The 14,028-nt window shown below is 54.1% G+C and overlaps 2 protein-coding genes across 2 annotated transcripts; one reads left to right on the top strand and one right to left on the bottom strand.

Annotated features, from left to right (window-relative positions):
- Positions 1-6: 6 nt before the first annotated feature.
- Positions 7-4,711, bottom strand: DDX49 (DEAD-box helicase 49). Its single transcript, XM_027723195.2, has 13 exons — positions 4,597-4,711; positions 4,307-4,430; positions 4,133-4,218; positions 3,848-3,969; positions 3,570-3,757; positions 2,846-2,986; positions 2,569-2,644; positions 2,372-2,448; positions 1,802-1,899; positions 1,393-1,467; positions 803-891; positions 455-526; positions 7-203 (listed from the first exon to the last, which is right to left on the bottom strand). The coding sequence occupies exons 1-13, from the start codon at positions 4,709-4,711 to the stop codon at positions 27-29; spliced, it is 1,440 nt and encodes a 479-aa protein (XP_027578996.1). The 3' UTR covers positions 7-26.
- A 170-nt stretch (positions 4,712-4,881) lies between these two features.
- Positions 4,882-12,590, top strand: COPE (COPI coat complex subunit epsilon). The gene is made up of 10 exons (XM_027723235.2): positions 4,882-5,097; positions 5,338-5,400; positions 5,924-6,024; positions 7,051-7,203; positions 8,421-8,474; positions 8,824-8,905; positions 9,849-10,004; positions 11,092-11,160; positions 11,733-11,807; positions 12,273-12,590. Exons 1-10 carry the CDS (start codon positions 4,915-4,917, stop codon positions 12,318-12,320), a joined length of 984 nt encoding a protein of 327 aa, XP_027579036.1. The 5' UTR covers positions 4,882-4,914; the 3' UTR covers positions 12,321-12,590.
- Positions 12,591-14,028: the final 1,438 nt, after the last annotated feature.

Here is a 14,028-nt window from a genome sequence, read left to right as displayed (position 1 = left end):
GGCAGGCCAGGCCAGGCCCGGGGCTGTCACTGCTCCTCCGTCGCCTTCCGCTTGTTCCGCCGCTCCATCTTCTTCTGCAGTTTCCTCCTCAGCTGCAGCTGCTTCCTCCTCGCCAGGGTCTGCTGCACCTTCTCCCGGCATTCCTTGTTCTTCTTCTTGATCTTGGCCAGCTCTGCCTTCCTTTTGGCCTCCAGGTCTGGATCCTGCAGTGTGGCAAAGGCAGGGCACCGGTGACACGCCCGGGGCAGCCCCTCGGCCCTTCCCAGGCACCCACGACTGAAGGGGGCTGCCAAGGTCAGACCCTCCTCCAGGGCACTTTTTCATCTCAAAATATTTAATATACCCTTTAAAATAAGCCCTCAGCACCCAGAAGGGGAGTGAGCCCTCAACCCACAGCAGTGAGGGAGGAGCTGTCCTTCCCTTTCCACACCAGGGACACCAAACCAGCTCTCACCTTCCCCTCGAGGATCATCTGTTTCCTCTTATTTATTTCTTTCTTCTCATCAAAATCCATCCCCTCCAGCTCCTGGCAAAGGGAAGACACAGCAGGGCAGTCAGTGACTGACACAGGGAGGAGCAGCACAACCCCAAAGGGTCACCAGGACATTTTGGGGCCTGCCCACCAAAAAGTACCAGTTTCAACACCCAGCAGCAAAAAAACGCTGCAAAATCGTGCAATAATAGAGCAAACCAAGGGAAGAGAAACCAAAACAACCCTCCCACACCCCCCCCCAAGTGTTTCTGCAGGGATCTGCCCAGGATCTCCAGCCCCCTGGGCAAAGGGGCTCCTTGTTCCACTCACAATCTCACACTCCCTCCTGGTGACGTTCACTTGGGTGAGGATGTCCAGCACGTGCTGCTCCTCCACAGAGAACTCCTTCAGCTGCAGCTCTGAACCAGGGTGAGACATTTCCACACCATTGGCTTGGTTAAAAAAACCCCAGGGGCAGATCCTCAACTAGTAAAAAACCCACTGCAGCTCCTCTGACTGTCGGGGGAATTGTTGCTCTGATCGCTCCAACCCCTTCAGCCCACAGCAGGTTCACTCCTCCCCTCTGCCCACGATTCCCCACAGCACAAGATGCTGCATTTATTGGCTCTGCTTCCCCCCAAAAAATGGGGAAATCTGAACCTGAAGCAACCTGTTCCTTTTGTCCACCTTGGCAAGAAGGGAGACAAAGGGATCACAGAGAGAACTCCACGAGAAACAGCAGGAGGACAAACACCTCCTGCCCGAAACACTCGGGAGCTGAATCAGGAATTCTGGTGCTCCTGCTCTTTGCCACACAGGGAAGAGAACCCTTTTTGATGCTAAAGCTGATGAAATCAGGGTTCTGAGTGCTACAGTGTGTGATCCCACCTTCCAGCAGGATGCCCCAAGGCCCCACTCACTGATCTCCTGCTCGATGGCGTGCACCAGGTGGATGTCGTACTGTGTCACCAGGGTGATGGCAACTCCCTTCCGGCCTGCAGGGTGCAAAAACAGGGACAGGTGAGTCCTGACAGGCAGAGGGAGACGAACCCAACCCATTCCAAACCCACTCACACCCCTGAGTCAGCCCGAGGGGTGCTCAGAGGGGTCTTTATTTGCTCCAGAGATTCCGTTCGCTCTCGGCGCGGCTCAGACCCGGCGTGATCCGTCACTGCGATCCTAAGGCAGGATTCCAGGGATCCCAGTGGGTCTGGCACTGCCTGAGAACCCTGCAGTGCTGCTGGGACACCTCCTGACCCTCCCCACCCGGGGCCCAGCCCCTCCCTGGATCCCAGGGCCGGGGATCCCAGCGGGAGTTCTGCCGCTCACCCGCGCGCGCCGTCCGGCCCACCCGGTGGATGTAGATTTTGGGCAGGCCTGGAGTGTTGTGATTGATCACAACCTGCACTGTGGGAATGTCCAACCCTCTGGAATGCAGGCAAAGAGAGCAGAGGGTGAGAAAACAGCTTTAACATGATGGAATTATAAAATCCCAGAACGGTTTGGGTTGGGAGGGACCTTAAAGATTCCACCCACACCTTCCACTATCCCAGGGGTGTCTGCAGTTTAATTCCTGCTCTCTGCTCCCTCCAGCAGCCCCATATTCCACAAATATGGTCTTTACTGGCTGATTGGAGGACAAACTCTTTCTTCACACAACTCTCCAGCAGTTAAGAAATTCCAGGGAACACACTGAGCCTCAGAGAAACCTTCCTCCTAAACACACACACTTGGTCAGAGCTACTTCACACACACACACAGGCTCCAAAACACAGCTCAGAGGTGTTGTGAACATCCCTGTCCCACCCAAGTGTAGGGGATTTAAGGGTCTCCTCTTGCTAAACTCAGCCTAAACTCCACAGTGGTTGTGACCTTTGGGAACACAGCCCATGTTTGTACCTGGCAGCAACGTCAGTGGCAATGAGAATCTTGAAGATGCTGGATTTGAACTTGGCTAAAGCTGCAAATCGCTGCCTCTGTGGAGAGAAAAGTCTGTGTGAGGGATTTGGATCCACAGGAGCTGCAGGGCTTGGAGTCTCCCAGCTCAGGGATGCAGCTGGACAAGCAGCCACCTCCCAGATCTGCCCCTGCCTCACCTGTTTCATCATGGAATGCAGAGCTACAGAAGGGAAGTTGTACTTCCTGAGCATCATGTTCAAGACCTGGCAGTCCCTTGAAGGAAAGAAAAACAGAAAAACAATCAGGATGTGCCAAGGAAATGGATCAGGACAGAACTGGGACAGGGGCAGGAACACCCTTCCACTGGACCTGGCCTTGGACACTGCCAGGGATGGGGCAGCCACAGCTTCTCTGGGCAACCTGTGCCAGCTGTGAAGACACATCAAAGCAGCCCCAAGGAGCAACTCCACTCACTTGCAGGTTTTAGTGAAGATGATGATGGACCAGTCCTCGTGCTCGTCCTGGAAGGTCTGGATCAGGTGCACCAGGTAGGCATCTTTCACTGCCTCAGGCACGAGCAGGTACCGCTGGTCCAGCTCCTCCACCGTCCTCACCCTGCCAGGGGGGAGCACCAAGTGAGGATCAAGGGAATCCCAGAATCCCACAATCACTGAGGCTGGAAAAGCCCTCCCACCCTGTGCCTGACCCCCCCCCTTGTCCCCCAGCCCAGAGCACTCAGTGCCACGTCCAGGCCTTCCTCAGACACTTCCAGGGATGGGGACTCCAAACCTCCCTGGGCAGCCCCTTCCAGTGCCTGAGCACCCCTTCCATGGAGAAATCCCTCCTGATGTCCAGCCTGACCCTCCCCTGGCACAGCTTGAGGCCATTCCCTCTTGTCCTGTTGTTCCCTGGGAGCAGAGCCCGACCCCCCCTTGGCTCCCCTCTCCCATCAGGGGGTTGCAGAGCCAGAAGGTCCCCCCTGAAGCCTCCTTTTCTCCAGGCTGAGCCCCCCCAGCTCCCTCAGGAGTTCTCCAGTCCCTTCTCCTTGTGCTCCAGCCCCATTCCCTTCTCTGGACACGCTCCAGCCCCTCAGTGTCTCTCCCACAGTGGGCCCAGCAGTGGAGGTGCCTCAGCAGGGGATGGGACAGCAAAACCATGGATAAGGAGCAGGGAGGGGACGGGATTGCTCCGGACTCACTCAGACTGGGCCTCCCAGAAGAAGGGCTCGTTGGCAGCCAGGCCCCTGAGCTCGCTGAGGGTGGCAGTGAGGGTGGCACTGAACAGCAGGGTCTGGCGCCGCGCCGGGACGTGCTCCAGGATGAGCTCCAGGTCGGCGGTGAAGTCGGCACAGCCCTGCTCCAGCAGCCTGTCAGCCTCGTCCAGCACCTGGGAACGGAGCCCCCCCAGCGCTCAGCCGGCTGGGAACACCCACGGGGCATCCCAAAAAAAAAAACCCTCGGGAAGAAAGGGCCTTACCAGGAATCTGAGCTTCCTGAGGCTGAAGGTGCTGGAGCTGCGCAGGTGATCGGCCAACCGGCCCGGCGTGGCCACCACCACGTGGGGCTTCCTGGCCAACTCCAGGGCCTGGGCCACCATGTCTGCGTGGGGAACAGGGCAGGTGTGTTTGGATGTTGTATAGATAGTATGTGTATTGTACATGCATGTATTGTGTATGTTATATACATATGTATGAAGATATAACAATGTAAACAATATAAACCATTATGTATTATAAAACAACATATTGTGGGTATTGCTCACCGAGGCCGCCCACGACCACACAGTCCTTGAGGCCCAGGGGCTTCCCCAGCACTCGGAACTGCTCCGCGATCTGCTGCGCGAGTTCCCTGCGGAGGGAGGGAGGGAAGGGCGGCTCAGGGAGGCCGGTTCCCGGCGGCAGGGGCAGCTCAGCCCGCCGCGGGGGTCCCTCGGTACCTGGTGGGGGTCAGCACGAGGCAGAAGATGCCGTAGGGGTCCTCGGAGAGCGCCTGCAGCACGGGCAGCACAAAGGCCGCCGTCTTCCCGCTGCCCGTCTTGGCGCAGCCCAGGCAGTCCCGGCCTGCGGGAGAGACGGGGACCGTGAGGGGCCGCTCCCGGGGATGGGACGGGAGGCGTCAGGGACCATTCCCGGGGTTGGGACGGGGGTCGCGAAGGGCCGCTCCCGGGAGCCGGAGGTTGCCCGTGATGGGCGGTTCCGGGGTTGGGAGGGTCCGCCGCGGTCTCACCCTGCAGCACGGCGGGGATACAGGCGGCCTGCACGGGCGTGGGCCGGGTGAGCCCGACCTGCCGCGCCTGCTCCGCGAGCCACGGCGAGATCCCGAGCTCCCGGAACGCCGCCATGATCCCACCACGTGCTCGCCCCGCCCCGGGCGCGCCCCGATGGCGTCACCGCCGTCCCCGCCGCCCATTGGCCGCCTCCCTCCAGCCCCGCCCACGCCGCAGTGTTTAGGGATTCTCTCGGCGTCACTGTGGTAGCGTTTACAGCTCCTATTGGCGGTCGCCATGGCGACGGCCGGCTCCTCGCGCTCCTATTGGCGGTCGCCATGGCGACGGCGGCTCCCGGCGGCCCGCGCGGCGCGGGCGCTTCCGGGTACGTGTGTGAGAGAGCGATGGCGGCCGGGAGCGGAGCGGCGCCGGGCGGGGACGCGGACGAGCTGTTCGACCTCCGCAACAACTTCTACATCGGCGCCTTCCAGGCCGCCATCAACGAGGCGCAGCGCGCCAAGGTCGGCGAGGCTCTGGGAGGGCCGGGCGGTGCTTTGGGGGTCTTCTGGGGGGTCCTTAAAGCGCCGGGTTTGGGGCGCCCTGAGGGTCCCTCGGCCCGGCCCGGGAGGGGATTGGGGGTCCCTGAGGGGAGATGGGGCTCCCGCGGGCTGGGGCGGTGAGATGTGTGAGGTTCGTCTGGGGGGGATTGGTGTGGGAGGAGCTCTCTGGGGGACAGACCCCTCAAACATTCCCGTTTCCAGCCGTCCAGCCCCGAGAAGGAGGTAGAGAGGGACGTGTTCCTGTTCCGAGCCTACATCGCCCAGGTGAGAGGCGGGGAGGGGGCTCCACAACAGGGGCGTGGGATCAGTCATGGAATCCTGGAATGGTTTGGGTGGGAAAGACCTTAAGGATCACCCAGTGCCACCCCGTCCACGGGCAGGACACCTTCCACTGTCCCAGGTTGCTCCAACCCAGCCTTGGACACTTCCAGGGCTGGGGCAGCCACAGCTTCTCTGGGAATTCCATCCCGGCCCTCCCAGGGAGGAATTCCTTCCCCATATATCCCGGGAACACAGGGGGATGACGTTTGGGGATAACCCTGCTGCTGCCCCGGGAGATCCCACATTCCCTGCTGGGTGTGGAGCCTCGGGGTGTCCCGGGAACACCCCCAGGAGCCTTATCCTGGGGCTGGGGGCAGGGGGGGGTGTCAGTGCAGGGGGTTGGGGGGACAGAAAGCAGAAATCCGCCTTTCCCGGGGGTTTTGTTGCCCTCCCGGAGGGTTTGGGGAGTAACAATTGTTTGTGGAAAACAAGGGACTCACAGGCTGGGCTTTGTTGCCTTTCCCAGAGGAAATATGGAGTGGTCCTGGATGAGATCAAAGGCAGTGCCAGCCCCGAGCTCCAGGCAGTGAGGATGTTGGCAGAGTACCTGGCAAATGAGAGCCAGAGGTGAGAGACATCAACCCCTAAAATATCATATCATATCATATCATATCATATCATATCATATCATATCATATCATATCATATCAATCATATCATATCATATCATTAATATAATTAATATAATATAATATAATATAATTAATATAATATAATATAATTAATATAATATATACTATTATAATATTATAGTATTATAATATTATAGTATTATAATATTATGATATTATAATATTACGATATAATATTGTGGTATAATATTGTGATATTGTGTTAAAATAATAAATAATGTTATTTTATACAATATATTGTATAAATGTATGTACAATCTATATATAATATATATAATCTATAATACGATCTGTAATGTAATAGAATATCAAAAATGTAATAGAATAGAATATAAAAATAGAATATCACTGTACAATGTAATGTACAGTGATAGAATTATATTGTTATATAATATAATGGTATAGTTTTATAATATAGTAAAATATAAAATAATATAGTATAATAAAATAATATCTATATGAAATATAAAACAATGTCTATATATAAAATATGTAAAATATAAAATAATATAGTATAGTAAAATAACATATATTAAATATAAAATAATATTTATATATAAATTACGTAAAATGTAAAATAATATAGTATAATAAAATAATATCTATTTTAAATATAAAACAATATTTATATATAAAGTATGTAAAGTATAAAATAATATAGTATAGTAAAATAATATATATTAAATATAAAATAATATTTATATATAAAGTACGTAAAGTAGAACAATACCACATAATATGATATACCATAATATTGTGATATAATGTTATAATGAAATATTAAGTAATATAATGAAATACTATAAAATATAACATTATAATATAATGATATATCTTAATAAAGTGTAACATAAAATAGCATAAGATGCTGTATAATTATATAATATCATGATATAACATAATAAAGTACAAAAGAATATGCTGGTTTACCTGGTTTCCCATCTCCCCCCTCTCTCCCCAGGGATGCCATCGTGGCTGACCTGGACAAGAAGATGGCCAAGAGTGTGGACGTGGCCAACACCACCTTCCTGCTCATGGCAGCCTCCATCTACTGCCACGAGCAGAACCCCGACGCAGCCCTGAGGGCCCTGCACCAGGGGGAGAGCCTGGAATGGTGAGTGCAGCCCCCCTGGAATGGTGAGTGCAGCCTGGAATGGTGGGTGCAGCCCTCCTGGGATGGTGGGTGCAGCCCTCCTGGAATGGTGGGTGCAGCCCTCCTGGAATGGTGGGTGCAGCCCTCCTGGGATGGTGGGTGCAGCCCCCCTGGGATGGTGAGTGCAGCCCCCCTGGGATGGTGGGTGCAGCCTGGAATGGTGGGTGCAGCCTGGAATGGTGGGTGCAGCCCTCCTGGAATGGTGGGTGCAGCACACCTGGACATGGTGGGGTTTGCAGGCCCTCTTGAGAGTTTGGTGGTTGCAGGGCCTGGAATGGTGGGTGCAGGCCCTCCTGGGACTGGCGGGTGCAGGCTGGAATCAATGGGGGTGCAGGGCCCCCTCCTGGGATGGTGGGGGTGCAGCCTGGAATGGTGAGTGCAGCCCCCCTGGGATGGTGGGTGCAGCCCTCCTGGGATGGTGGGTGCAGCCCTCCTGGAATGGTGGGTGCAGCCCTCCTGGAATGGTGGGTGCAGCCCTCCTGGGATGGTGGGTGCAGCCCCCCTGGGATGGTGAGTGCAGCCCCCCTGGGATGGTGGGTGCAGCCTGGAATGGTGGGTGCAGCCTGGAATGGTGGGTGCAGCCCTCCTGGAATGGTGGGTGCAGCCCTCCTGGAATGGTGGGTGCAGCCCTCCTGGAATGGTGGGTGCAGCCCTCCTGGAATGGTGGGTGCAGCCCCCCTGGAATGGTGGGTGCAGCCTGGAATGGTGGGTGCAGCCCTCCTGGAGTGGTGGGTGCAGCCCTCCCGGGGCTCCCTGTCCCCCAGGAAGGGCAGGGTGGCCCTGGCTGGGCCTTGGCCTGGCTCGGGGAAGCCTCAGAAGCACCAGGAAGCTCCTCAGGGGTTTGGCTTTGGAGGGGTTTGGTGCTCCCCTGGGAATGTGGGAGCCTGGGGATGGATCCTGGCAGGCTCTGGCTGCTGAGATGGGCAGTGTGGCAGGGAGGGAGCTGGGAGCAGGGCCCCAGGCTCAGCTCAGGGAATCACACAATGATTTGGCTTGGAAAGACCTTAAAAATCATCCACCAGGGTGTCCAACCTGGCCTGGGACGCTCCCAGGGATGGGGCAGCCACAGCTTCCCTGGGAGATCCATTCCAGGGCCTCATCCTACAACCCCCCGAGCTGGATCCCAGCAGGATCCTGGAGTCCAGCTGTGGAAATCCCTGTTCTCTTGTTCCTTCCAGCATGGCCATGATGATCCAGATCCTCCTGAAGCTCGACAGGCTCGACCTGGCCCGGTGGGTTTGGCTCCCTTTGCTCTTTGGTGGTGTTTGTGTGGGAAGAGCCTCGAGGGAGGGAAAATCCAGCTCCTGCAGTGACACAACCAGGGGTGGTTCTGCTCCTCAAGTTGCAAATCCAGAGCTGGGAATGGCCAAAGGCAGGGCTGGACCTCGAGGTTTGGGTCTTCCCTTCAGCAGGACGTGGTGGGAATCTCTGGGGAAGTAAAACAGGGAAGTGTTTCATGGATTGTTCCAGTGAAATATTGGGGGGTTTGTCACATTCCCAGCTGGGAGGAGAAACCACAGCCCTTTGGTTGTGTCTTAAAGGAGTTGTTTTCTTTCTCTGGTGTGACTCCATCTCCTGCAGGAAGGAGCTGAAGAAGATGCAGGAGCAGGATGAGGATGCAACTCTGACCCAGCTGGCGACTGCCTGGGTGAACCTGGCCGTGGTGGGTACCTGGGACAGGGATCCCCGACCTCCAGCCCCCAAAAAACCACGACAGCTCCTGTTCCTGGGGGCTCTTTTCACGTCCTGGTTCCAGCAGAACACCCAGGGCTGAGTTTTTAATGCACAGAACATTTTGGGGGGGTTGGTTTCACAAACTCACCGGCTGGTCTGATGCTCTTCCTCCTCACAGGAGGAGCTAAACCACACTTAAATAACCCCCCAGACATCCCAGGGTGGGAATGCTCTGCTCCTGCTTCCCAGGCTCCAAGAGCAGCCTGTCCTTAAGCACATTTGTGAATCAGAACATTCAGCTTGGCGGGCCAGATTGAAAATAAAACCCCTAAAATTCATTGAAGTCCAAGGTTGCACAGGAAACAACCTGTTGGGCCATCAAAATTATTTCTTTTTGGAGTTCACTTGGTTTTTGGTGTGAAACCTCTCACGTGTAGCCCTGGCCTTAAATCAGTGTGTGGCTGGATTTTCCTCAAGGTCTTGGTTTCCATGAGGAATCCCACCTCCAACTGGAGCAGCCACTGCATGTAGAACCTTCCTGCATCTAGAACCTTCCTGGATGGAGAACCTTTTGAGAAACCCAGGTGTTTAATTATAAAAAAAAAAAAATCATAAGAACCTCATTTCACCTCCTTTATTATGTCAGACACGTGAAGTGGTTCTTTTGAAGTGGTGGTTTGGTTTTTTTTTTTTCCTTTCTGAAGACAAGCCTGGCTCATTTGATCATTTAAGTGGTTCTTAATATTTAATATTTATGCATTTCTTTGATCTGCTCTGGCTGCTGTGTTGTGGTGCAGGAGATCACAGGGATCAGGGAGTGCTGGTGCTCCAGAATTTCCCTTTATAACCTTTAGAAATTAACTTTGCCCCCGGTGCTTCAAGGTTCTGGGGGCTTCTTGGCAGCAGGTGATGAGCCTGGGGGTGTTTTGCAGGGTGGGGAGAAGCTCCAAGATGCTTATTACATTTTCCAAGAGATGGCAGACAAGTGTTCCCCCACCCTGCTGCTGCTGAACGGGCAGGCTGCCTGTTACATGGCCCAGGGCAAGTGGGAGGACGCCGAGGGAGTTCTCCAGGAGGCCCTGGACAAGGTACTGCCTGCTCTTCCCACCTCTCAGGGGGTGCTGGGCAGAACAGAGGGGGCTTTCACCGGGAAAATTCATGGAAATGCCAGTGGAGGGATCGGTGTCGCTGAGGGTGGGGCTGATCGTGGAACCCCAGGGTGGTTTGGGGTGGAATCCCTGGATAATTTGGGGTGGAATCCCAGGATGGTTTGGGCTGGAATCCCAGGATGGTTTGGGGTAGAATCCCAGGATGGTTTAGGGTGGAATCCCAGGATGGTTTGAGCTGGAATCCCAGGATGATTTAGGGTGGACTTCCTGGATAATTTGGGGTGGAATCCCAGGATGGTTTAGGGTGGAATCCCTGGATGATTTGGGGTGGAATCCCAGGATGATTTAGGGTGGAATTCCTGGATAATTTGGGGTGGAATCCCAGGATAGTTTAGGGTGGAATCCCTGACTGGTTTAGGGTGGAGTCCCAGGATAATTTGGGGTAGAATCCCAGGATGGTTTAGTGTGGAATCCCAGGATGGTTTGGGGTGGAATCCCAGGATGGTTTGGGGTGGAATCCCTGGATAATTTGGGGTGGATTCCCAGGATAGTTTAGGGTGGAATCCCTGGCTGGTTTAGGGTGGAATCCCAGGATAATTTGGGGTAGAATCCCAGGATGGTTTGGGTTGGAATCCCAGGATGGTTTGGGGTGGAACTCCAGGATGATTTGGGGTGGAATCCCAGGTTTGGGTTGGAATCCCTGGATGGTTTGGGTTGGGAAGGACCTTGAAGGTCATGGAGTTCCACCCCCTGCCGTGGTCAGGGACACTTCCCATTATCCCAAGTTGCCCCAACACAGCCTTGGACACTTCCAGGGATCCAGGAGCAGCCACAGCTTCTCTGGGAAACCCATCCCAGCCCATGTCCACCCTCCCAGTGAGGAATTCCCCCCCAGTATCCCACCTAACCCTCCCTCTGGCAGTGGGAAGCCATTCCCTGGTCCTGTCCCTGCATCCCTTGTCCGTCCTGGTGCCCGTCCCTGTTCCCATTCCCAGGGCAGGGGGTTGGGCAGGGCTGTTCCCTGCAGGCTGTGGATCCCAGCACTCATGGCTGTTGTTCCTTGCAGGACAGTGGCCACCCTGAGACCCTCCTGAACCTCGTGGTGCTCTCACAGCACCTGGGAAAGGCTCCGGAGGTGAGGCCGTGTTCGTCGGGTGTTCCCGGCGGATCCGAGAGCTTTGGGAGTTCCGTGTGTTCCCAGCAGGACCTGGGAATAGTTCTGGGGGTGGGGAGCTCACACCCCTAAAGGAGAGTTTGTGGAAATACAGAGGACATGGGCCAGGTTTGGACAGGGCTTGGAGCAACCTGGGAAATGTCCCTGCCCTCGGAAGGGCTTGGAATTAGATGATCTTTAAGGTCCAAACCATTCCATGACATTGAGAGGAAGGCCTGGGCAGAAAGAAATCACTTGAGTTCTAAGCTCAGCTCCTGCTGATTTTTCTTTTCACTTAAACCCACGATTTCAGGTTTATTTTTAAGTATTTTATCATTTATTTAGGGGTGTTTTATTTTATTATTTATTAAGGGCGTGCGGGTCTGACTGGTTTTAAAAGGTCTTACTGGTTTTCACTGGGGCTGCTGACGTGGGAGACACTGAGAAAAGCAGGTTTTTAGCTGCGAACAAACCCTTTGAGGGGTGATTTGTTGCACTTTTGGCTTTTCCTCCTGTTGTTTGAATGTTTAACTTTGTTTTTTTCCCCCCACCAGGTCACGAATCGTTACCTGTCGCAGCTGAAAGATGCTCACAAAAACCACCCCTTCATCAAGGAGTATCAGGCAAAGGTATAGAACAGAACAGGATAGAAATAAATGATATGAAGTTGAATTTATTGGGCCTCAGATCCAGTTGTGATGGAGCCAGTGAGTTCTGGCCTGAGGGGGCAGCTCCATGTCCCTGCCCTGTCACTCCTGAGTTAAATTTTCCAGCCCTTGGGAGAGATTTTTGGGAAGCACAAGCCAGGTGGGATGTACCTGACCACGACCCAAAAGCTCTGAGGAACAGGTTCTTAATCCAAGTGGAAGTTTGTTGCCATGAAACATTAAATGGAGGGAATTCCAGACATAAAATAGAATTTGGGGAGAGGGGAAAGGGAAAATGAAGCAAGCTGAAAAAAACATCAGTGCAGGTGATCTCGTTTCCTAGAATTCCTCTGGACTTAGTGAGCTGTTCTCTTCAGTTAAGGCAGAGTTTTATCAGATTCCCAGGGATGTTTGGATTTATTCCTTTATTTTTGCCTCTGCTTGCAGGAGAACGACTTCGACCGGCTGGCCCTGCAGTACGCACCCAGTGCCTGAGGGACCAGCCCTGGGCACTGGGGTTCCTGTTCACATCCTCCCTGGGACACGGAAAATGCCCTCTGGAACGTGGAAAATCCCCTCTGCAGATCAGCCTGGCCTCACCTCAGCCTGGTGCTCCAGCAGGGGTGGGGCTGTGCCTGTGTCCAGCACCTGAATTTTGGGGGCTCGAAGCCTCCCCCGGGCCCTGAACTCTGGGTCAGCTCCCGTGCAGATCAGGAGGGTGCAACACTGGCACCTTGAACATTCCTAATAAAGCCTCTGCTGGATCTTTGTGCCCCTGTAATTTCTGGAATTCAGGTGATTCCACTCCAGGACCGAAGGTTTGAAGGCGGGAGAGTGTGAAGGTTTTAAGCACCTGCCCTCAGCACCTGGATCAATCCTGAGTTATGGATCTTCCTTTGGTCCATCCCACCACAACTCCTGTACCTTCAGCCTCCCCTGGGAGAAGGATCCCTGGCTGGGGGGGTTTTACTGCTGGTGAGAGGGGAAAACTCCCAAAATAAAACTAATCCTGCCCTAATAGGCTCAGCCTGAGCCTTAGGCGTGTCCTGGAGCCAGGACATGTGTCCTGGAGCCGGGGCATCCCTCCTGGAGCACGTGGGGAGCTGGAAGTGTCCTGGGATACAACCCTGGGATCGTGGCCTTGGGCTCATCCCTGTGTCCCACCCACCAGGCTCTGCGGCCGTGGAACCCTCAGCTGGGCCCTCCTGCCCTGGAATATTTGGGATCATCTTGGGAATTATCATTTGGGGAGGGGGAGGAGGGGGGGTTGCACTGTAAATGTGTGTCCCACGGGCGCTTCCTTCGTGCCCCCCTGGCCGTGCTGGCCCTGAAAGGGCCCTTTGTCCCCTCCCTTGGCTCAGCAGCTCCTTTCAGTGAGGGGTTTATTCATGGCCCGGCCTGGGATGAATGTTCCCTTTGTGGAGCTGTCTGAGGGAGACCTGAAAGGGGCTTGTGTGCTCAGGGCAGCCCGTCCCCACTTGATGGGCCATGATAAATTGACTTAAAAATGTAAACAATAAAAGCAAGTGGCAGAGCAGGAGCCGTGGGGGGGACACGGTGGGACCTCGAGGGGAACCAGTTTGTGTTTTCCCAGAGCAAGGAGAGGTTCCAGGGGGAACCTGGATGACTCAAAATGAGATTAAACTCATTTCTAGCTTGTCTTTTCCTTTCCCTGTCAGCTGGTTCCAGCTACAGCTCGATGGTGCCTGTGATGATGATGGAGGTGACATTCAGTCTTTCTTGGGGGTGACCTTTGGGGAGGGTGTGTTTGCATCCTACAGCTGCATCTCATTATTCCAGACCCTTAAACTGCTACAGGTGCCCAAACTGAGCTGTGGTGGCCCACGGGGGACACACCTGGTCAGCTGTGTGAGGAAGGGATGGATCTGCTGGTGCTGATCCTCCAGGGCTCCTGCAGGGCTGGTGCTGAGAGCTAGGGCAAAAAATAACCTGGAGAAACATTTCCCTTCGTGGATTAAATGAAAAAAACAAACAAACAAACATGATGGAGGGTGAAAAAAACGTTGAAAGGAGAAGGTTTGGTGGGGGATTTTTAAGGTTTGGTCCAGGATTTTTAAGGTTTGGTCCAGGATTTTTAAGGTTTGGTCCAGGATTTTTAAGGTTTGGTCCAGGATTTTTAAGGTTTAGTCCAGGATTTTGAACCCGGAGCAGCTCTGTGTTGTTGGACGGGGCTGCCAAGGGG

This window comes from Pipra filicauda, unplaced genomic scaffold (genome assembly GCF_003945595.2).
Source record: "Pipra filicauda isolate LSUMZ 115617 unplaced genomic scaffold, ASM394559v2 scaffold667_size348046_pilon, whole genome shotgun sequence".
Classification (NCBI taxonomy): Eukaryota; Metazoa; Chordata; class Aves; order Passeriformes; family Pipridae; genus Pipra; species Pipra filicauda.
Note: the sequence above shows the minus strand (reverse complement) of the source record. Positions and strands in the feature narration are given on the sequence as shown.

Bases quoted from the DNA above. Each gene is read 5' to 3' on its own strand.
- DDX49 (XM_027723195.2), bottom strand. From the start codon at position 4,711: ATGGCGGCGTTCCGGGAGCTCGGGATCTCGCCGTGGCTCGCGGAGCAG. The intron at 3,758-3,847 runs GTAAGGCCCTTT...CTCCGTTCCCAG, and splicing joins TCAGGAAGCTCAGATTCCTG to GTGCTGGACGAGGCTGACAG. The intron at 2,987-3,569 runs GTGAGTCCGGAG...CCCCCCTGGCAG, and splicing joins TTCTGGGAGGCCCAGTCTGA to GGTGAGGACGGTGGAGGAGC.
- COPE (XM_027723235.2), top strand. From the start codon at position 4,915: ATGGCGACGGCGGCTCCCGGCGGCCCGCGCGGCGCGGGCGCTTCCGGG. The intron at 5,401-5,923 runs GTGAGAGGCGGG...TGCCTTTCCCAG, and splicing joins TCCGAGCCTACATCGCCCAG to AGGAAATATGGAGTGGTCCT. The intron at 6,025-7,050 runs GTGAGAGACATC...CTCTCTCCCCAG, and splicing joins CTGGCAAATGAGAGCCAGAG to GGATGCCATCGTGGCTGACC.